General features: G+C 37.2%; 1 protein-coding gene across 1 annotated transcript in view; it reads right to left on the bottom strand.

Annotated features, from left to right (window-relative positions):
* notch2 (notch receptor 2) overlaps window positions 1-16,784 on the bottom strand; it is a 59,717-nt gene extending 42,933 nt beyond the window's left edge. The window contains exon 1 of the mRNA XM_053503189.1: window positions 16,407-16,784. Coding sequence (XP_053359164.1) covers window positions 16,407-16,479 — 73 coding nt within the window. The 5' untranslated portion in view covers window positions 16,480-16,784. The remainder of the gene's footprint in view (window positions 1-16,406) is intronic.
* Window positions 16,785-23,130: the final 6,346 nt, after the last annotated feature.

Here is a 23,130-nt window from a genome sequence, read left to right as displayed (position 1 = left end):
TTGCAGAAATCAGAATCAGAGACTGAAACAAAGCAAAGAGAAGAATGAATGAAAAATAAAAGAAAAATCAGAGGAATAAAAGAAAAAGAACTAAACAGAAAGAATATCTAGAGAGAGAAAAAATGAGGCAGCAGAAAAAGGTGAAGGAAAAGAGAGTGAATGGATGAAGAGAAAAATTAAGTAACTTAAAAATGAGAAATAAAGTTAATGCACTTTGTGTCTGCAGGTCAGTGTGCTTTATCCATCTTATTACAGTCATTTTATCAAATTTAAACAAAATATTATTGGGCCAAAAAAGAGACATTCTACAATATTTTATCTAGAACAGATCTCCTTTTTTTATCACAAACAAATGGGCTACACTAATATCTGAGTTTTCTTCTTGCATACTCTCTTGTGATTAAATTGTCCAGAGAACATCCTTCACTCACTCCTTTCAGTAATTTTATACTGGTATGTATTTACTTTACTGCATCTGGGTTTCTCGTTTACTTTCTTTATCCATCCATTCATCCATGACTCACTCTCTCTTTCTCAGGAAGGGAATTTTTAAGATTCAGGTTCAGCAATAATGCATCCAGATGTGAAATGAAAAAAAAAATAATTAAAACAAACCTCATGTGTGTCCCTAAATCATCCAGAAAACTTCTTTACCTCATCCATGCGTGTGTGTGTGTGTGTGTGTGTGTGTGTGAGTGTATGTGTTGGCAGCCCTCTGTTGGGGCGTGTGCTCTGCAGCATCACTACAAACAGCTGCTCATGAAATGCAAAGAAAAAGAAAGAAAAGAACAAAAAAAGGAACAGATTTCTTTCGCTTCGCAGGTTTCCAGGCGAGGAAAGAAAAATTCAATGAAAGCCATTATGTCAGCAATAATAGTAACCACAATAATACTTATTACAATAATAATAAACACATTGATTTGAATAAATTGACCTTCGTGGGGAAAAAAGAAAGCCAAAAGTCAAGTGTTATGAGACAGGATTTTAGTCAGACTTTAAGAAGTGATCATGTGATCAGTTGTTTTATTTACTTTTTATCGCTCTATCAGTCGAGGATGAAGGGAAAGTCCAGGAAGTCTGGGAAGTCAAAACATAAAAAAAACAAAAACAGGAAACTCATAATGTCACATGTGGAGCGCAGGTTCTAATAAAGACGAGCCGTTTTCTGGTTTCCTGCAGAAAATGACATCACTGTCCAAAAGAAATTTATATCTGATCAAAACAAATGTTACATTTTAATAAGTAATTAACATTGTTAATTGGTCAAGACAAAAAAAGCTAAAAAATATAGGATAAAATATACTGCTACAAGAGATAAAAAAAAATAAAAAATAAAGGGTTCCAGTCGCACATTGAGTCTGTGGGGAGTTTGCATGTTCTCCCCGTGCTTGGTGCTCAATTTGGGAACCAGTAATACATTATAATATAATGTAACATAAAATTATATATGATGGATAGACAGATAGATAATGTTATTAATTCAAAGGAGAAATTGTAATAGTCATGGCCAGTGATACCTAGGGTTGGCATTATTTGTGTTTTTTGTAATAACGGTGCTAAAACTATACAGTGAAACCTCAGATTACAAGGAACGCGATTTGCGAGTGTTCCACAAGACGATCAAAGATTTTTAATAAATTCTGACTTAAAAAACGAGCAAGTCTTGGTTTACAAGTGCTGAGTACCATGATTCACGCATGCGCTTCTTGTTATGACAGCGAGTACAGGTTAATTTGTTTTATTTTTACTTAATATTTTGTGTTAATTATTTTTATGTATTAATTTTTTGGTCTGTGGAACAAATAATTTGAGTTTCCATTATTTCTTATTGGAAAATTTTATTTGGTTTACGGGTGTTTTGAAATACAAGCCCGCTTCCTGAACAAATTATGCTTGTAATCCAAGGTTCCACTGTACTTTTAAAAATGGTACTGGTGCCTAAATGTTGCCACAAGGAGCAACATGTCTAAAACAAGGATCCACCATGTGCCTAAAAGAGCCACAAGGACACTGTATCTGTATCCGTATATTGTCTTGAGGACGCTGTATTTGTATTCCGACTCGCATTCATTTCCATTGTCTCTGTAAATAATTTTTCATGTGCAGTTGCACTGAAGTGAGGCGCCGAAATCTGTGCTTTGATTCAGTTCTAGCACATACTGGTTATCTAGGTACCGGTTTCATATTGGCACCAGGTTTCGGTACCCAATCCTACTCATCTATTCGTATTTGTAAAACTGTTATGATGCTACCGCACCTAAACCACTTTTACAGCATAGCCGGACGCTCGCTACACAAATCGCCCTACTTTGATGAAAGAATAAAGTGAAAATATTTTTCTGGTCACGAACATAGGGGAGGAAAAAAAAAAAGAAAACATGAGTAAACTGCGAAAACAGCAATCAGGTCAGTATGTTTTTTCTCTTCTACAAGTTTAATACAATCAAGTAAAAATAGGGTTAGTTTGCTGTGCTAGCTTAGCAGCGCAGCTCTCTTTCTAGTCTGGTTTGCTTTCTGAGAACACTTGAACCCAAAAGTCTGGTTCATTTTGTTCAGGGAGAACACAATGGTTCTTCCCTCAATACCCCTATTTCCGGCGTACCCACGAATCAAATATGGAAGCCAACTTTATCTCAGAACCGAAGTGGACAGAAATTCATTTATTTATAGCATGTGTACTGACACTCTTTACGCCAAGAATGAATAATAATAATAAAAATAATAATAATAAATAATGTCAACGTTGGGAGTGAGGAGCAATCATTCCTGGACATGCAACAAATCAATTGTCCCTAATGTGAAAACGTCCCTAAACCTCTCTCACACCTACATGGCAAGTATATCTGTATAGCACATTTCATACACAATGATAATTCAAAGTGCTTTACATAAAAGAGAAGAAAATCATGAAAAGAAATAGAAAATGTTAGCAATACAACAACTTTTAAAAGTTTTTTTTTTAATTTTAATTTAAAGAAAAGTAAAAACAGTTTGTAATGACGCTTTTAAAACTACTTAAAATTTGATTTAGAATCAAAATAAAACTGTTAAAAATATAAGAAACATAAAATACAGTGCAGTCAGTCCGGACGTAGCACAGTGCTCATTTAATTAAATAAACAGCTAAACAGATGCGCTTTAAGTCTAGATTTTAATTGTGACATTTTAGCACATCTGATCTCCTCTGGAAACTGCGGGCAGCATGATGGCTAAAAGCGGACTCCTTGTTTTGTGTGAACCCTTGGTATTTCTAACTGACTCGATCCTAACAATTTGAGCATTGTTCAATTTGAGATCTGTTAAGTTTTTATTTAGTGAGCATATCTGCAATGTATTTAGGTCCTAGGTCATTGAGTGATTTATAAACGAGTAAAAGTACTTTAAAATCTATCCTATATGTTACGAAAAGCCAGTGTAAGTAACTGAAGACTGATGTGATGTGCTCATATTTTCGGTTCTAGTCAGAATCCTGCCAGCAGCATTCTAGATGAGATACAGCTGTGTAATGGTCTTCTTGGGAAGGCAGGTGAGGAGACAATTACAATAATCCACCCTGCTGGTGATAAAGGCATGGACAAGTTTTTCCAAGTCTTGATTGGAAACAAAACATCTAATTCTTGCAATGTTTTTAAGATGATAGTATGCTGATTTAGTTACTGCTTTGACATGACTACTGAAACTAAGGTTTGTCTCCAGAATCACCCCAAGATTCTTTACTTGTTTTTAGTTGTTTACCCCTAGAGTAAAGGTATGCATTCACCTTCAGAGCTTCATCTTTGCTTCCAAATCCAATAAAATCAGTTTTATCCTTGTTTAACATGGAGTTAGTGCTGTTTCGCGCAATGGCCGTAAGCATGGTTCATCTAGATTCGAGCAAGTTTTGGCATAGTGATTATGGTTTCAATCTTTTAGTAACCCCCAGGAAAGCTCACAAATACTCACAACAGAAGAATGGCATTATAAACTCATAAGCTTGCAAAAGTTAGCAGCAAAACGAGTGAAAACTCGCTTCGTCCTAACTTTAAAGTGGTGGCAAGTGGAAGTCCTTCTTCATTGACGAATAGATTTCTATTTTTTTATGTATAATAACAATTGTCTCTCTTCACATGACTTTGGCAATAAAGTTGTGGTGCTGTTGTGGTTTAAAAGAATGGCCATGTTGTCATGGTAATGAAGTATCACAAACGGAAAGGCTAACAGAATCCATTTACTGTATATGGCTTTTCCGGTAAACTTAATTTCATGTAATAAATCACAATTTTCCTTAGCCTAAAAAGAAAACGGAAGATGGAGTGGATTAAAAAAAAAAAAGCACATTGAGAGTACTGACGAGGCGTTTACTTCACAGAGAGGCGCTATACATGCCAAGGAGCTTCAATGTTCAACAACAACACCAGGTATATACAGTAGGTATCTGTACTTGGTATCCAAACAAAAGTACTCAGCCCAAATAAAAAACTAAAAAAAAAAAAAAAACAGTGGTTTCAGTGCATTCTTGACATATACTACAACTAACCTTTACTAGTTGATTTTAAATGTAAAAATATAACCAAAGTTAATAAAACCAAATCTAAAGTCTTTTAAGTTAGAATTTACATCGGATTTAGAAAAAAAAAAAACACTGAATATTTGGAAATATTTGGCGCCCTATTATACTGTTTATCTGTACATGTTTAATCTCTCTCTCTCACACACACAGGCAAAATCAGCTCACATTTAAGTTTCGTGAACATGGGAATCTTTTAGAAACTGAGATTTTTTATGGTTATGAAGATGGAAAAAAAAAACATCTTATGAGGGGAAAAAAATGTTTAACAATACACAGTGTGGTTTCACGTGTTTCCAGGCGCAGTATGTGTGGTTTATAAGGTTTTTTAAAGGAAACTGACGTGTTCATTTTAACAGGAAACACGCGTCTCAGACACACATGACGTGACCTGATCTGAGGGGGCGGAGCTTAAAGCCTTCTTAAAAGAAAAGAAAAAAATTCCAGAACGAGTAAACGGACAAAATGGTGGCCTGAGAGAAACGTGCTCCGGTGACGGCTGTGGTTGTTTCTCCCTTCAGCATCCTCAGAGTTTAGACTGGGCTAGATTTAGAGATTAGATTAGTTTCAGTATTAAAGACTGATGGAAGTAGAGCTGAACAAACACACAGCACGGCAATGTGTTCTTAATTAAAGCTCGTCGGTGATGAGGAAAATCTAACGTTGGAGTGAAAAAATTCACTGGATTTCAGAAAACACACATACACATCCCAGCTGGGACACAGCTGCCGGTCTCACATCAGCTTAAAACCACTGCCTCATCTTCATAGGATACCCACAATGCCCTGGGGACGTGTGTGTTTGTCTGTGTGTGTGTGTGTATATATATATATATATGTGTGTGTGTGTGTGTGTTTTTTCCTCTCTTTACTGAAGTGGCATGACCGTATTTATTTAGGTTCATTTAAGGTCACGTTTATTTTTTCCATATCTCTCAATCTCTCTCTTTATCTCCATCTCTCCTTTGCACTCTCTCTCGCTATTCATCTCCAAAGAACCTTTCACACCTTTTATTTGCTTGTTACTTCTGTTCATTTGTTTGCTTGCTGTAAATCATTAAATAAACCCAAAAAGACTTTTTTTGACACTGAAGAAATACAGTACAAGACCAAAAGTATGTGTAAACAAACTTTGCCCTCCCAGCCCCACCAATCACACTCGTATGTCCTCCACCTGCAAACGGCTGGCACATAAAGTTTAACAAACAATCGCATGCTGTTAAAAAAAAAAAAAAGAAAGACACATACAGGCGTGGTGGGCAGGGGTGCACAAACTTTTTGCCATACGACAGTGGAACAAAATGCTTTTAAAACGGCTGTGCAAGACATCCAGCCTGCATTTCATTTCCTGTCCTTTAGACACTGTGCCTTGTTTTAGCAGCTCTGTGTAAAAATGTCATCTGCAACCCAAAACGCAGCACGTCTGCTTCACTTCCTGTATTTAGGTCGACTTGGGAGGATCAAATCTCTCTTTCTCTTGCTGCAAAGAGAAAAGTGCAACAGGACAGAGTTTAATCCAACTGTAGGGTTTTTACCTGCGCACGCCTTAAGCTCTTTTCACACCTGGAATTATAAGAAGTATCCCATGTGACGGGAAGGCACGCAGACAGCACCAAGTACAGGTGTGAAGATGTGTTCTGATCCGATGGTTAGACTAAGACAACAGCTGTGTGATTACATTTATCATTTATTGGTCGATTCAATCAAATGACTTGATGAGTCAGGGTTTTATTGGGGGGGGGGGGGGACTTAAACAGCTTATACTGTAGCATCATCATAAATCTGATTAAATAATTATTTAATTTTTTATTATGTGCTTAAAAATGACCAATCTGTTCTTAAAGTTGGGGGGCATAAAGATTAAGCCTCTTCTTCCTGTGTTAGATAGGAGTGTGCAGTCAGACTAAATTATTATTATTTTTTTTAAATTTGTCCTCAGAATTTTCCTTACATTCTCCCCAATTTAGTCAGAGGTAATTCCCAACAGAGACCATTTTTAAAACCGTAAAAAAATTACCCATTTAAAAATTAGCAGGAAACATCACCAGTCACACTCGCGGAAGCGCATACTAACAAAATCACTGCTGTAAAGTAAAACAACAACAACAACAAAAAAGCAAATTAACCAGCACCTTACCTTTAAAAAGAATTGCGACAAAGCAGAGTTTCTGTGTGTTTGTTTGGGAACCTGAGAGGAGGGGGGGGGGGCTATAAAGCCGAGAAAGAGAGAGTGTGTGTTGGTGTAAGTGAATAGGCACGCACACACATTCACACTCACCTGTACAGCCCCCCTCCTCTTAGGTTTCCAAACACACACACACACACACACACACACTCTGCCTTACACAGACACAAACGCACACTCAGAAACTCTGCAAGCACTAAGACCCAGAAGGGGAGAAGGTGTGTGTTTGTGTGTGTGTATTCACCCAGCAGGGGAGACGATTACCTACAATTCCGCAGCGCAAGAAAGAGAAAAAACGTTGGCTCAGTTGTGATGACAAGACGCTCGGTGTCAAAACAAGAAGCGCATACATGATACTCTGTGCTCGTAAACCAAGACAATGCCCATTTTTCAAGTCAAAATGTATTAAAAATCTTTGCTCATCTTGAGGAACGCTCGTAAACCGCGTTGCTCGTAATCAGAGGTTTCACTGTATTTTAAAATTAACGTGTCCATCTGACTTTTCACCTATGTACACATTCCATAACTCTGACGTGAAATTTTAACCGTTTTCCTAGGCTATAATATCAGTCATTAGCGACCTGCTACCATACCATGCCTTTTTTTTCTTTTATGCATAAGGAGTTTGTGATCAGCCCAACATGTAGGTGACAGCTTAAACTTAATTACAAATAATTGATCAATATTTTATTAAAAATGTGCTTAAATATAAACCTGTACAAACTGTACAAGAGAGAGATTTGATCCTATTGAGTACATAAATACTCTTACATACTCATAAAAATAAACCCAAAAAAACTTTGACACTAAAGAAATACAGTACAAGACGAAATGTATGTGTAAACCCCCCATCAGACTTGGATGTGTAGAGAAATGTTATTACCTAACATGAAAAAAGTCCCAAATGCCAGATAACATCACACCTGGATGACTGGGAAGCTTCACAAACACTTACAAACTGAACTTTGTAAGTGAAAACTCAATCAGTATCTCACAGTACTTACTCAGTAAATAACAAAAATATTCGTGTTAAATAAGAAAATCGGCTACCTCTAGTTTAAGCCAGGCTTTAGAGCACAGAATTGTATGATACCAATTCGCATATGCGTCTCACTACACCTCTATTTTTCATTCACACTTGATTCACACTTTTAAAATATACCACAGCTTTCACAGAAAAAACAAACTACTTTCATCTTTCAAAAAGTACTCGCCAAAAATATTTTCATTTTGCGATAGTATCGCATCTTCTTGAGTTCTTCTTCAGTTCTTGTGTGAGGTCAGTGCAATACTGCCACCTACTGGACTGGAGTGTGGAGCAGATGCTCGGTAGGAAAAAAAAATAAATATATATACATATATTATATATATATATATATATATATATAAATATTATATATATAGATACATATATTTCCACTTTGTACGAGACAAGACATTTAAACAATCAACAACATGCACTTTACACAAGGTCATCTTTTAGTTTATTTTTTAGCTTTTAACCCTTCCAAAACCCTAAGACATATAGCTGCTTGAGACAGACCAGAAATTAAATATTAGTGCGACTAAATCAAATTGAACAGAAAAATCGTAAAGCCCAGAAATCAAATCGAATCATAGCACTGATTCAAACCACCATGGGAGGTCATCTGAACAAGGACATGAGCCATTCCACCCTCCAGACAACAATAAAGGACCGGCTAATCGACTGTGTCCTTCCCTGTCCAAAAAATACTTTCTCTGCCACAGGGCTAATGATTAAATGTGAGGCAATAATATAAGAGACGAAAGCAATTGCTTTTCAGAGTTTAGTTAGACACCTCAGCTCGCTTTCTTCTATACGTTTTGTTAGCAGGTCACCTGCTTAAAATGTTTAAAACCCTCCCTCTGGTCTGTCTGTCTCTCTCTGCGCCTCTGTCTGACCGCAGGCACACTAATTGCAACTGAAAGAGGAAAACAAAAACCTGCTTGCAATTACACAAGCAAACGCACACACACTACTGCTAAGCGAAAAGAGGATCTGGCCCAGGTCCACGCTGAACCGGAGAGAGGAAGTTGTTCATGCTGGAACAGGAAGTCTCTCCATTTCCTGAAGTAGTTCTACTACAGCCTTCTTCCTGCGTTTAACATCCTTTAACACAACATGAGACGACGTACAGGGCCCCACTTTAATTATTTACAACCTGAGTGTGAAAAGCACAAAGCAGGAAAAGCTGAATGTGGTGTGAGGAGGGTACCGACAGGGGGCGCTGCCTCTATCTACAAGGCAACAAAGAGATTAGAACGGATTGGGTTTAAAGGCCTGAGATGGACTGAGGTCCAGTGACAGGTTTACTGACGAAATGAGCTTTTACACACACATACGCTTTTAGTCTCAGTTAAGAGGACGTCAGTCACACCATCTCTCTCTCTCTCTGTATCTCGCTCTCACACACACATCGATGATGACACCAACAGATAATCTACAATCTACAACACGTCAATTTTTACTTTGACCAACACCGACGCGCACACAAAGCCTACGCCAACACACATACAGTATCCAGCACACAACCCTCGACAACATGCATCATCAATTCCCTCTTCAACGTAAACGCAGTCTATACACACAACCAATACCAACACATAACACTCTGCAACATGCATCAATTTTCACACACACACACACACACACACACACACACAGGTATCCATTGGATTCAAAATGTTAATGCATCAGTCAAACCCTTAGCAAGCTTTCAAATAGCAAACAAACCAGTGTGAAGGATGAGAACACATCAGAAAATCCCATGTTTTGTGATCGCCTAGATCAGCACTTAAGAATCAAACTAATTTGTACGCTTATGTATGAATACAGCCTTGTTATCAAAGAAAGATTTCTCTCTCTCTCTCTTACACACACACACACACACACACACACACACACATACACAGAGGAATGAGAGGCACTTTAATTCTGTGTTAATTTGCCAACCTGCTCAGCAGGACAAACTCAAGCCCCCTCATCTTAATCTACGGATTTTAACAAGCCCCAACATCTCCACCCCCCTTCTCTCCTCTTTCTCTTTTTCTCTCCCTCCCCTACAGCCTGGTAGCACTTAGCCTCAATTTCTAAACGACAATTTCACCATTTTGGAAAAGGGCAGTGTTTTTTTCAGCTGCACAATGAGCCTTTTTTTCCACCTCCTAGCAAGCAAAATGACTATGAGGCACACGTGCTCCACAATCCTTTCAAGAGAAAAAAAAAAAGGCCAGACTGTGTATATTCTTTACAATAAAGTTACAAATGTTTCATGTATATCAGGGAACAAAACGAACCAGGCTGACAGAGTTTGTTGTTCTCAAAAAAAAAAACTTATTTCTGTGCTTTTTCGGCTAATCGCTGGAATCTGAACAAGCGCCTAATTAAGCGACCCCTCCCTGAGCCGGAGCCGCTCATGTTCGAGAAACCGATTTTCCACACAAGGCTGAAGAGAATCCAGTGAGTGAAAGGATTAACTTTAATTATCCTAGATTATCAGTTCTGAATGCAACATTGTGGTTCAGGAAACTGTTATTGAGCTTGGTTTTACACCAAGACCTACAATTGAAATAAAGTAAAGAGCAAGACAGAAAATACAGCAAGACTTCCTGAGGAGTAATCTCAGACACTCGCAGTACTGTAACTGTACGTTTCCTCATGTTTAAGTTGATATACTGTATTAGGTAGCTAATATATGCCAGTTTGGGTGCTAGGACACTGTTGGTTGGTAGATATTATATCCCGGTTTGGTTTTAGGATGCTGTTAGGTGGCAAGTTGGTAACATATTGAAAAAAAAAAAGCTTTTCTAAGCTACTTGATTCTTTGAGCACCATCAGGAAAATTATGTACTATGCATGCTTTATCTTGTAAAATGATCACATTCCCAATCCAGCATTTCAGTGCAATCCACTGTTCTTGATATTCTTTAATACTGAGCTTATAGATACTTTCTTGCTAAATTTGGCAACTTAAAAGATAAAAACGGAACAATTTCAGCAATAGTTCCACTCTGTTCTCTTGCACTTGGTTTGTCCGTCATTTTAATTGTGCAATTATTTTTATCAACACGTGTAAACCATGCTCAAGCTGTGTAAGAGGCCAGACAATACAATGTAACAATTTGTAAATACACTGTAACAAACATTAAGTCGGTTTCCAGACTGTGTCACTGTTATCTTTTATTTGTAAAAGATATAAAAATACATCAAGAGACCCACAGTATGTCAGTAATTAATCTTTAATGTTTTAAAATGACATCATGGTTATAATGTTGAAGAATCAAAGCTTACATATGCTTTTTTAAATTTTAAATGTTTTAAATTGTTAGGTGGTTGCTATGCTGTTCCAATTGGCTGCTAGTTAGTGGCTATCCAATCCCAGCATGCCGTTAGTATGTCGCTAAGTGGTTGCTACACTATCCTCTGGGTGTTGCTAGGAGATTCCTATGGAATCCCTGCAGGACATTATGCTGTTACTATGGGGTATCAGGTAATTGCCCAGTTGTTTCCAGCAGGTTTCAATATTTTTCTAGGTTGCTGTTGGGTTGCTACCATAGTTTAGGTGGTTCTTAGGCTGTAGTAGATGTAGCAACGCAGGTTTTAATCGTCGTCAGTATATCTCAATTAAGGAAGGCTTAAATCTGGATTGCATGAGCTACATAAGATTGCATAAGATACAAAAACCAATCCTTCCCAAAAAGCACAAAATGATTATAAAATCGAGGAGGCCGGCTTGACATGGCCAACATAATAATAATAAATAAATGGAATATAACGACAGTATTTTAGTGTCCAAGTTTGTCTATTCCGCATTTATCTCTCTCTTCTAACCTATTCATCTAATTACCTTCTCATAAAACCATTAGAAACAAGAGCAAAAACCATAGACAAATAAATACAAATAAGCATGTGACACACAGGCTACCTGGTATAATAATATACCCATTATCAGCGTCAGATTGGATTCTGACTCATTTGTATAAAACCACATGTAAACAAAATAAATCAGACGCTCTGTACTGAAAGACGACCAGACCGAAACACGTCAGCTCTACCTCTTTGTAACAACAGAATCTTGTTTTTCTTCTCTCTCACTCTAACTTCGAAGTACGCCACTCTGTTTTTTCACCCAGCGGTCCTTCATTCCAGGCACGTGACGTCTGAAATCTCATGCCACCTTCAAATGTTGGATTTGGGCAAATAGTAATATTTACACTGTCGTTAAAAGCACTCTGTCATCGCTGTTTTGCGCACACACAGACACACTTTAGCGTTCTGCTTTCGTGACCTCTGAAGCAACACTTCTACTCGACAGTCATGAGCCTCCCGCGTGTCTGCCACATTACCATTAAAAGAAAAAAAGAAGAAATCCCAAAAATGGCTCAATGTGACAAGACAAATGAGGTTTTATCACACAAGGTGATTCTTACTGAAACCACGTGTCAAAGCTCAAAACCGAGCAACACCACATCTGTGTTGAACTATTTATGTGAATTATGCATTCATACACTTCTAAGAATGTTTCACAAATACACACTTAATCTGTTCATCGGCATCAACCTTAACTCTTTTCAATTCCAACTGGTCAAGAGATGTTTATTCGGTCACTGTAGTAGTGCCTGTTCTTTCTAATACGGGGTGTTTCTATGGTTGCAGTGACACATGTACACACACAAGCACTTATTCTCAATCCCCATAGTGAAAACATGATTTCTCATCATCAACATCCCTACCGCTGACACTTTTCCTTTTTGCTACAAAGATGACAAAGATATTCGATATTGCTAAAATATAATATCACAATACTTTTAAGAATATTATACAACTTTACTATATTTTAATGGATTAACAGTAAAGGTCACTTTTCTGGTCAACAATGAAGATTGATTTTGACGTAAAACACAAAATATCATAGTACTATACTTACTATGAGCTACCATGCTTCATATCTATTATTATAATTATTATTATTATACAGTAAATAAAGTTTAATAACGAACAATTAGAAATTGTGGTGATGCTTTAAATTAACTTAAAACTGAAGAACAGGTTTTTTTTTTTTATTAAAATATATGGCAGTTTTTTTCTGTATATATGGTATATTGCAGCGGGAGACACCCACACTTTTAAAAAATCTGTCCGGGAGTATGTTGGATATTTTACAGAAATATTAAATAAATCTAAATATTGTGCTAAAGGTCATATATTTGTTGATAGTTGTATGTAGTGTGTGTGTATATATATATATATATATATATATATATACATACATACATACATACACACACACACACACACACAAGGTATTAAATTATAATGATGATAAAAATCCACCTTTATTAAAACCAAAAATACATTTTAAATATATATTTTTTATATATTATTTATATATTTTTCCCCCTCCCCATGTTCCAATATTTGAAATGTTTTCTCCAGGACCTGATTCACTGTTTTGCAAAATGTAATACATTTCTAATATACACAGATATTTTAATAGTTTGGTAAAAACTATAACATTAAATCAGAAACTCAATCAGATTTCAAAGCACCGATACTTGCAATAAATCTTAGATGTATCAAAAAAAATCAATCTGAGAGGAAACACAACTTCAGAAATGGCGTCTTGGATATTTGAGAATTTTCATGCGTGTAGGTCGGAGGGCCATAATCGTCCTGTTGTGTTTGGTGCAGTGGGAGAAATCGCATTTCACACCCCGCAGATCTGCGTTTTTCCAAAGCTGGGACAAAGGAGCGACTTTCTCACAGCACACACCAGAGTAAATACACACACACACAGACACACATACAGAGACAAGCGAGTGGAGGCCCACGCCAGGCAATGTCGTGTGCCGGCAAACAGAGAGGCTGAGATAAAGAGGAGAAAGAAGAAAAAAAAGACACGGCTTTGAGTTTACCTCTAGGGAGGAAATCTAATACAGCGCAGCAAGAAGCAACAGAGTGTACTGGGTACAATGGGTAGGGTTCAGCGCTGAGCGCGTGTGTGAGAGTAAGGAATGTGAAACACCAACAGCAGCATTCCAGCTGCATCTGCGTTGCCTAGATTTCCAGATCAGTTGGAATACAAATTGCAAATCCACACACAACATCCCATAATAAGAACATGATTCAGTAATGTAAAACGTGTGTAAACGTGAGCGCTGCGTGACGCCGTCCGTGTCCTCAGACGAGACAAGAAAAACACAAAACCAACCAGCAGGGGAGTGGAAACTCTACAGTGACACACACACACACACACACACACATGACACAAAAAGTCTGCAGAGGAAATGGGGCCTTTTTTTTTTCTTTTAAGCAGCACCTCTGAACTGAAACAGTTACTAAAACGTCTTGTTTTAACACGCAATTAAACAAACAAATCAACCTTTTGTCAGTTGAATATGTAAATAATTATGTCTGTTTTTGCTCTGGTACATTTGTAGAGTCAAAGAACATTTACATAACACACACAGACACACACACACATAAGCAGACATGTTGGTTTTTAACAATCATTGAGAGCTATTTTCATTTCCACTGACTCGTAAATAACCTCAGACTTGTTCTTGTAGCATTTGCTTTTTTAATCTTTATTTCCTCACGTGCAAAGTCTAAAGTTGTAACTCAGGATATGTCGTACTTATAAAATGATCAAAAACATCAGACCTGTTTAAAACAAACCAGCTATTAAAATCTATTAAAAATGACAGCTCCTGTTTTAATTTAGTGACAAAAATATAGTGATATTCTGATTTGCATTACATAAATAATTTTCTTCTTTACTCAGTTTATTAAAGCTAAATATTACTAACTAGATATAACTTAAATAAACGTATTGACATTTCTACTATTTTTCAAACATTTAAAGCTGCAAAGTATCCTCTTAACATGACACAAAACTTAATTAAAAACATAAAAGCGGGCATTAACTTCTTGCACAACAAGTATATTTCCTCCGCTCATTAGAGCCACATTTTTTTTATTTAGGCTCCAAGTCATCAGAAACGGGTCCAAATCAGCTTTGCACATCTGGATTCTTATATTTTCAGTCTGGCTGATCACATGGAGAACTCTGGTGAAGACGTTTCCTAACAATTCTTTGCACACTCTCAATCAAACGTAGGTCTGGGATCTGACCGGACCTTTTAAGGTTTTGGTTTGGACTGCTGCAGTTGGGGTTAAACAGTTAAATTGCAATGTATTTTGAAAATATATCGATATAGTCTAAACATCTGCTTATCACATAAGCTACAAAGAAGAACAAAACTATGTTTGTATCCTTGTTTTGTTTTCCACTCAACCTTTATAAGAGTGTTAACGTTTGCCTTTATACTAAACAGTCGAGATGGGGGTGGTTGAGGGGGGGATCAAGCCTGGTTGTAATCACAAATATTTTGTAAGGTAATCCGTGTATAATTGAGATAGTAACATGTTCCAGTTCATTATAATCCTTTAAGCGATGCACCCCAAACTATACACACACTGGCAGGCAGCACAGCGCCCCTTGTGGTAAAAAAAAAACAACTTATTTCCTAAACTTGTTTGGAATTGTGACAAAATCTAAAACAAATGAATAAACTTACGACACTTATAAAATCGGGATACTTATGATATCACAATACAGATAGAATCGGCACCTACAGTAAGTATCGTGATAATATGTATGATTCCCAAGTGCTTCTACATTTCACGAGTACACCTTTAGCTAATTAAAACTAGCTAAAAAACAAAAATCTATCTTTGATTAATATGTGTACCCATAATCCCATTCCACCCAACTCTAGCTAAAGACACCAATGCAGCGGAGCTTTAGTTCCTTAACTTATACAAACCATCTCTCTCTTCATCTGTACACTCTTGAAGACCTCACAAACGTTCTTCAACGCTATATCATCATCTAAATCACTAACCAGAGGAGTTGAGTTGCATCTTTGTTTATCTGCATTGCATTCTATGTTTTGTTTTGTTGGTATCCTGATTCCTGAAATCCCCCCCACCCCACCCCCAAAAAAATAAAAAAATAAAAAATAAAATCACATTTCCCATTCAGATCATCAAATAAAGATCGAACAAACAAAAACAAAAAACAAAAAAACAACTTCTTACTTGGACAAAATAGAAAAATACAAATTTGGGTAAGGCATTAGGACCAGAATCAAGAATTGTAAGCGATTTGAATATAATATGATAAAAGCGTGTCTTGGGTTTCAAGTTCAACTTTTTAGCAAATCAAGTACAATTGAACATTCAGAAAATAAAACAAATAAATACTAAAATGAACTGATAAAAAAAAGAACATCAACATCTGGACAGAGATGGGCTGGGGAAGAAAACAACAACACCACCACATATAGCCTTTCTATTTATATACAGTATACAAATACCTAAACAATACATTTAGCAGGTTAGACACTTTACTTTTAATTTTGTTTACTTTTAAGAGTTTTGGGACTTGCAAGTGAAATATAAAGTTCTTTAACCCCCTAAGAAGTGCAGATTGAGATAGAGTTGGTTACAGTTACAGTTAGTGAGTACTCAGGCGCTCGCGCGCACACCACGGTAATGACGGTGATGCTCACCTTAAAGTCGACCTAAAACCACAAAAAAACATCTCTTCCGACTTTAAAGAAACAACCGAAAAACAACGAGATAACTTACCGTGTGAAAGATGAGTCCAGGAAACGATGATTAGAATGACGTTGCCCGAGAAGACACCGGGAAATCGGCCCATGTTTCTCTGTAAGAAATCCTCATAAGCGTCTCGCGCGCGAGGCGAGCCTTACCTCAAGGACTAACGTCTGACTGACTAAATTTGTTTTTAAAAGCACCTAATCTTCACCTTTTCTGCATGAAAATGTTATAAACTGGTTCCGAACCCCTCATTCGTTCTCAGAGTGTCCGTTTCGAGCGCGTAAATCCATCCAAACGCAGATTTTTTTAAACTTTTTTCTTCCGTCCATGAAGCAGCAGCTCTCTGAGAGAACTCGCAACTTTTCGCTGTCGCGCGCACGTACGCTCGCGCTCGCTCTCTCTCTCTTTCTCTCTCGCTCTCTCTTCCCTCGAGCAAACCGCTTCACTCCCCATACAGGAGCGCGGAGGAGCTGTATCCTTCCGCGCGAAGTTCACATCAGGCACCATAGTGCGGCAAATATCGCGACGTTTTCGACCGAACGAATCGATTTTTCACACATTTCATAACTCGTCTGTGGTAAAAACCACGACAAGGTTGTTTTCAAACCACGCTTCAAACCGTGAAAATATGTATTTTCACATCATACCGTCGCAGACGACTGGCGGAGGAATTTCCTTTACTTCATTTTCAAGTCCGACCGAATCCGCCATACTAGCGCACTAAACAGTAGGCTGAGGGCGCAACGCTGCTTCCGCCACAGCGCCCACTACGTGACGTACTGTTTAGTAGGGAAGTACGCTGATAGGGACTTAACCCTTAACCATGACTCAAATATAACGCGAAAATGTTCACCCCCTGTTGACGGGATATATATATATATATATATATATAAAATACCACCCACCACTTCTCCGAATGATATTTTACAAATTATTTCTTTAAGTAGGATTTAAAAAGTTTAATTAAAAATTAAAATAAAATAGGAAACAGATGATGTTGAAGTTTCCAAAGCTAAATTATAAATATATGAATAAAAAAAAAATCAGAATCATAATAATAAAGAGTTTATTGCCTAGTACAGTTGCACATACAAGGAATTTGTTTTAGTGACAGAAGCTTCCTGAAATGATGACTACACACAAAATAAATAAATAAATAAATATTTGTGTGTGTGCTGTGTGTTGTCTCTCTATACATAATATACTGAGTATACAAAAATTTCTAGCAATTTCTAATGGTCTTGCTTATTTTACAAATACATAATGAAAAAGTTAATCAAAATACAAAGCCGAAAATGTCTTTAAAAATCAAACATGTGGAAAGGATGTGTCATGCCAAAAATCATACTTAATAAACAAGTTCATAAATCTTGACTATCACCCAGAAATTACAGTGTATAGTGTTTGAGTCAAACTGGGACTTGTGATGAATATTCTGCTGAATGAAGGCGTAAAAGCGACAGAAGACTTAATCACAATATGGTGATGAGACTTTTAGCCGCAATAAAACATTTAAACGGTGCAAACGTTTTAAAGAATATCGCACATGACAGTCATTCCCGTGAACATTTAGCCAGTGGAACACCCGATATTTGAAAATCAATGGATAACTTGTAATGAAGAAGAGACACGATCATTCACCAACACCACTTGCACATTACAGGAACTTGACTGGGAGTTATTGCCTCATCCCCCGTACAGTCCTGACCTCATTCCAAGACATTTTCAAATGTTTAAAGAGTTCCTGGGAGGCCGGGGTTTCTGCCGTGAAGCAGGCAGTCTGATCATGGCGCAGTCTACAGAGAAAAGTTTCTACCTTGATGGTGTCCAAGCACTAGTGAAATGCTGGGATAAGTGCATTAGTGTAGCAGGGGATTATATAGAGAAATAAAGGGAGTTTTTACTCTTAGAACTTTCTGCTATTCAAAAGTCCCACTTTGATTTTAACAATCCTTGTAGTATATGTAAACAAGTAACATATTCATTATAATATAATATTTAAATTATAAATGGGAGAGAAAATGTCTGGCTGTCTTATCTAAGATTTTAAACATCATTATGTACTCTGAAAATATTTGCATTTAGTAAATAACAGGACGGGCATGCAACATTTGGTTAATTTAAACAGCTTTAAAACAAAAGATGGTCTAAATAAACACATTAGACTTCCTTTTGGTGTTAGGAGACTCTTTGGGAGACTTGACACACTTAACACTCCAGAGGTGTTAGACCCGGCACCCTGCCAGCTTTCTAAATTGACACAGGCTTAAATTAGGGACATTTAGTGGGGAAAGTCTCACATACTGTAGAAAGTTGTTTAACTATACAAATATACAGTGGGTACAACTGTTGAGGGGATTACATAAAATGCATTAACAAACTGAAGCAAAATCAACATTAAACAAAAAATTTTATCTTTAGCATTGTAAAGGGTTTTTGTAGAAATGTCATGGAAAATATTATGGATGTGTTTTATACTGTAAGTCCTAACAACAGCTTAAAATAAAATAACTTGATTAAAATCACTACAAAATTAGTCACACCAAAAAAAATCTATTTTCTATATTTAATTTTTATCAGAAATTGGGAAACCCCTCCCTTGTCTTACAGTCTGCAATTTCTGGGAGTCAAGTCGCTTGAGCAATTGTTAGATTCGACAGTATATTGATATACTGTATATTTGAGGGGCGTTCCAGATAACCTTTGATTGTTCCAAATAACAGAATATGTTGATGAGAGTAAAAAATTCCTATATTTCTCTGTATAATCTGCTGCTACACTATTGCACTTATCGCTTGTCACTTATGTCATTCATGTATTTACGGCCTTATTTAAAAGGTTTGCACCGTTCAAATGTTTTACTCCGGCTGAGAGTCTCATCACCGTACTGCGCTTGAAGTCCTTTGTAAATGTCAATCACTTTCACGCCTTCATTCACCAGAAATTTCATTACAAGTCCCAGTTTGACTTGAACAATATTGGCATGCATGCTGTACACATATTATGGAAAATTAAGTAGATGAAACTAGTATAAATAAATACACACACGCACACACACACACACACAAACCTAGCCACTGACTTAACAGTTAATCACTTTCGCTTGCTAACGATGGGAATCGAGCCTCCCACGTCTCCTCCATTATTTTTATCCTAAACGGAATTGTAGGGGGTTTTCTTGTCTTCATGGAAGATCTAATATGCTGTGCGTGTATCAACATTAATTCTTGGAAAATACCTAATAAACAGCAGGTATGCCTGCCCTCCACCCTTACAGGCTTATACTCGTGCACTAACTTGCATTACTGTAACAAATACACAGATATACACACATGCACACACACGCACATATATACTGTATATATCTGTCCTATTGGTGTCTTATAGATCATTCAAACTGTAGATAATGCATTCATTTTGCAGTTTGCAAACTGCTGCCAAGCAGAAAACTTTGTGCTGACGTGAGATGTTATTTTAATACCCCAGCTTGGTGCATAGTTTCCAAGATCTGGAGAAGCTCTGTTTTTTTTTATGTGCGGCAACAACATGGGGACATCACAGTTTAATCATATTATTATACAAAGTAACCTTGAAATAATTGAGCTGAAGGCCCTGATTAAGCTCATAAATATCCTCTGACCATAGTGATATACAAGATATTATCAAGACTCATTAATATTAATGCTGAAACCCATCAGTCAGCAATTTCCTTTCCTGCCATTTTATAATCTTTTCGAAATCTCCTTAAGCCTACAAAACAGTGAGAAACCACATTACAACATAATCATCAGCGGATTAGCATGCTTAAAATTTTCAGTTCCATCTAAAGTCTTTGGTAACTAAAGTTTTTCCCAGAAATCCCCGTACGTCTAATAACGGTAACTCCAGTCATCAGGGAAACACTCGTAGAGAGCCGACCTTTACGATTTGCGTTATTATATCATACGTATATTTCTTCATACGATCTCAGATCATGTGTCAGGAAATTACAACACCACATTAATTCACAATGTTATATGGTTTAACTTGTAACTGATATTATACTTTTACTAGTTTCATTCTGAACGTGTGTGTGGTGGCCTGGGAAAACCCTTCACATGATGAAATTATGAGTTGTGTACTCAGATCTCAAAATGCCACCCCTTCGTAAAAATGGACATATGCTTTATGTTTGTGTGGGTCTTAGTTATAAAAAAAAACAAGATTAGGCATTTTAAACAGTATAAAGGGAGAATATGATATTTATTTATATTTACAGCCGTTTTGTTAACCTGGACCTGACAAAACTGCTCAGACTTATGCACTGAACTTTTTTTTTCACTATTAATATTTAACAACTCCATCTGTGTCAGAAAGTTACACTTAGATAGCAAAACATTTAGGCGAATGTAATTTAAAGTTTCTGAACAACAAAATCCGAATGATTTTTTTTTTCCAAACCACCTCACGCGCACGTTTATCTGGGGTTTATCTATTTTCACACTTGCAGCAAAGCACTTTCTCAATCATGAGTGCACAGATGCCTGTCATTGGCTAGTGTTGCTATGATTGACAGGTGTGTATGCCCCTCCCTCCCACCTTCTTGTAGTCCTGGCCACGGGTGGCTGAAGCAATGTCAAGAATTCTGTTGCGCCTTTTAGAAACCTTTGTCTTAGATTAGAAAGTTCTGCTGGAATGTTGTGTTACTTGTGTTTGTGATATAGATAAAATATTATACATCACAAAATCTATACTATACTATACTATACTATATATCACTATGTATACGCATGATATGATATGCTGTATATCTTATGATTGCTAGAAAGTTCTCAAATTTCTACACCTTTAAACCTTTTGATCTCCTGGAGAGATGAAATGTTGCAGAATAGATTTTAATTTTAAATCAGATTTGTTTTACTGTGATTTTTATAATACAAGGTATGATACTGGCTTAGTTAGGAGTTAGTGGTCTGTAACATCAGCAGTGTGTGTGTGTGTGTGTGTGTGTGTGTGTGTGTGTGAATAGCCGTAACGACTCTGTAAATACTCTGCTGCTGGCGTGACGAGGTCAGAGTTTAGAGGGATTTATCACGCATGGCACTGGTGTCATGGGCCAGATAAAACTGTGATATACTGCGACTAGATGGCATCAAAAGAGCAATCTCTCTCTCTCTCTAACTCTCTCTCTCTAACTCTCTCCCTCACACACACACACACACACACACACACAGCATCAGTTACCTACCAACCTCCCTCTCTGTCCCTCCATCCATATCGTGGGAAAGTTGAGACTCCGAAATACCACCTTAGTTTTATGAGAAGGAAGTTATGGGTCAGAGAGAGAGAGAGAGAGAGAGAGAGGAATAAATAGATAGATAGAGTGACATGCAGAAAAACAGTGAGACAGACAGACAGACAGACAGACAGACAGATAGATAGATAGATAGACAGACAGACAGACAGACAGACAGACAGATAGATAGATAGATAGATAGATAGATAGATAGACAGACAGACAAACAGAAAGTTAGATAAACAGGAACCATAGCAAGATCAGCAAACACGTGGAGAAACAGATGAACAGTCAGACATTTTTAGATGTATATGTCCCTTCATGTCCATACAGATTTGTAAGAAAATGCACACACACGCAAACACGCACACACAGCTGTTAATAAATGTAAATAAAGTGTTACATTCTGACCCTCATTTACATGTTTTTATCTTCACCCCTGAGACCCTGAGTGTAACAGCCTCACTGTCCTGATTCTGCACGTCAATGTATATATTTACTCTCCAAAGATGCTGAGTGCACAGGGACAGCTGGTATCCTCGGTGTCCCATCTCATACACACACACACACACACACACACACACACACACACACACACATACACAGACATCCGGAAACACTGTCTGATCATCACCTTGTAAATTGAAAGAAGAGAGCGGGACACAGGAAGAGACAGCGGTATATTTAGGACAGATTATATCTCTGTCCATATGACCTCCTTAACACTTCCGCGGGAAGTGTGTGTATAATCTGCGTATAGTGTGTGTGTGTGTGTGTGTGTGTGTGTGCCACACTACACTGACCGGATAGAGCTGGATAAAGATGGGTAGAAATAACATCACACACACACACACACACACACACACACACACTTTCGAATGTGAAACACCACTGCGAATACACTAATTTTAAAAGTCATGAGATTACTGTAAAGCTGCTTTAGAAACAACAACAAGGAGTTCGGTTATAAGCGTCAGTTACCGGCTGTCGCAGAATGATTCATAGTTACTGATTCATGACCTGAATGTAAAAAAAAAAAAATTATGATAAATCATTTATTCATCCTGTCTTTTTTCTTTTTCTGCGCAGTGTTCAATAGACAAATGCAAAACTTTCACTGCTATTTCTATAGTTTGACCTTCGTCAGAGATCTTGCGTCTCTATGCAAAAAAGCATCCGTAACACTTTATAGATAGATAGATAGATAGATAGAGAGTGGTGTGAAAAATGAGGTATACCGAGGAAAAGCTTGTGGTAACCAGAAGATAGAAGTTCTTGAGATGTGGTTGTGAAGAATTAAGGAAGCAAATGCATGAGAATAGAGACAGGGGAAGAGAAGGAGAGTGAGAGGAAAAATTGCTCCGTTCTCAGAGCAACGTTCAAGTCAAACCAGGACTTGCAATGAACTTTCTGGTGAATAAAGGCGTAAAGGTGCTTGATATTTACAGAAGACTTCAAGCACAGTACGGTGATGAG

The sequence above is a fragment of the Clarias gariepinus genome, chromosome 9 (assembly GCF_024256425.1).
Source record: "Clarias gariepinus isolate MV-2021 ecotype Netherlands chromosome 9, CGAR_prim_01v2, whole genome shotgun sequence".
NCBI lineage: Eukaryota > Metazoa > Chordata > Actinopteri > Siluriformes > Clariidae > Clarias > Clarias gariepinus.
Note: the sequence above shows the minus strand (reverse complement) of the source record. Positions and strands in the feature narration are given on the sequence as shown.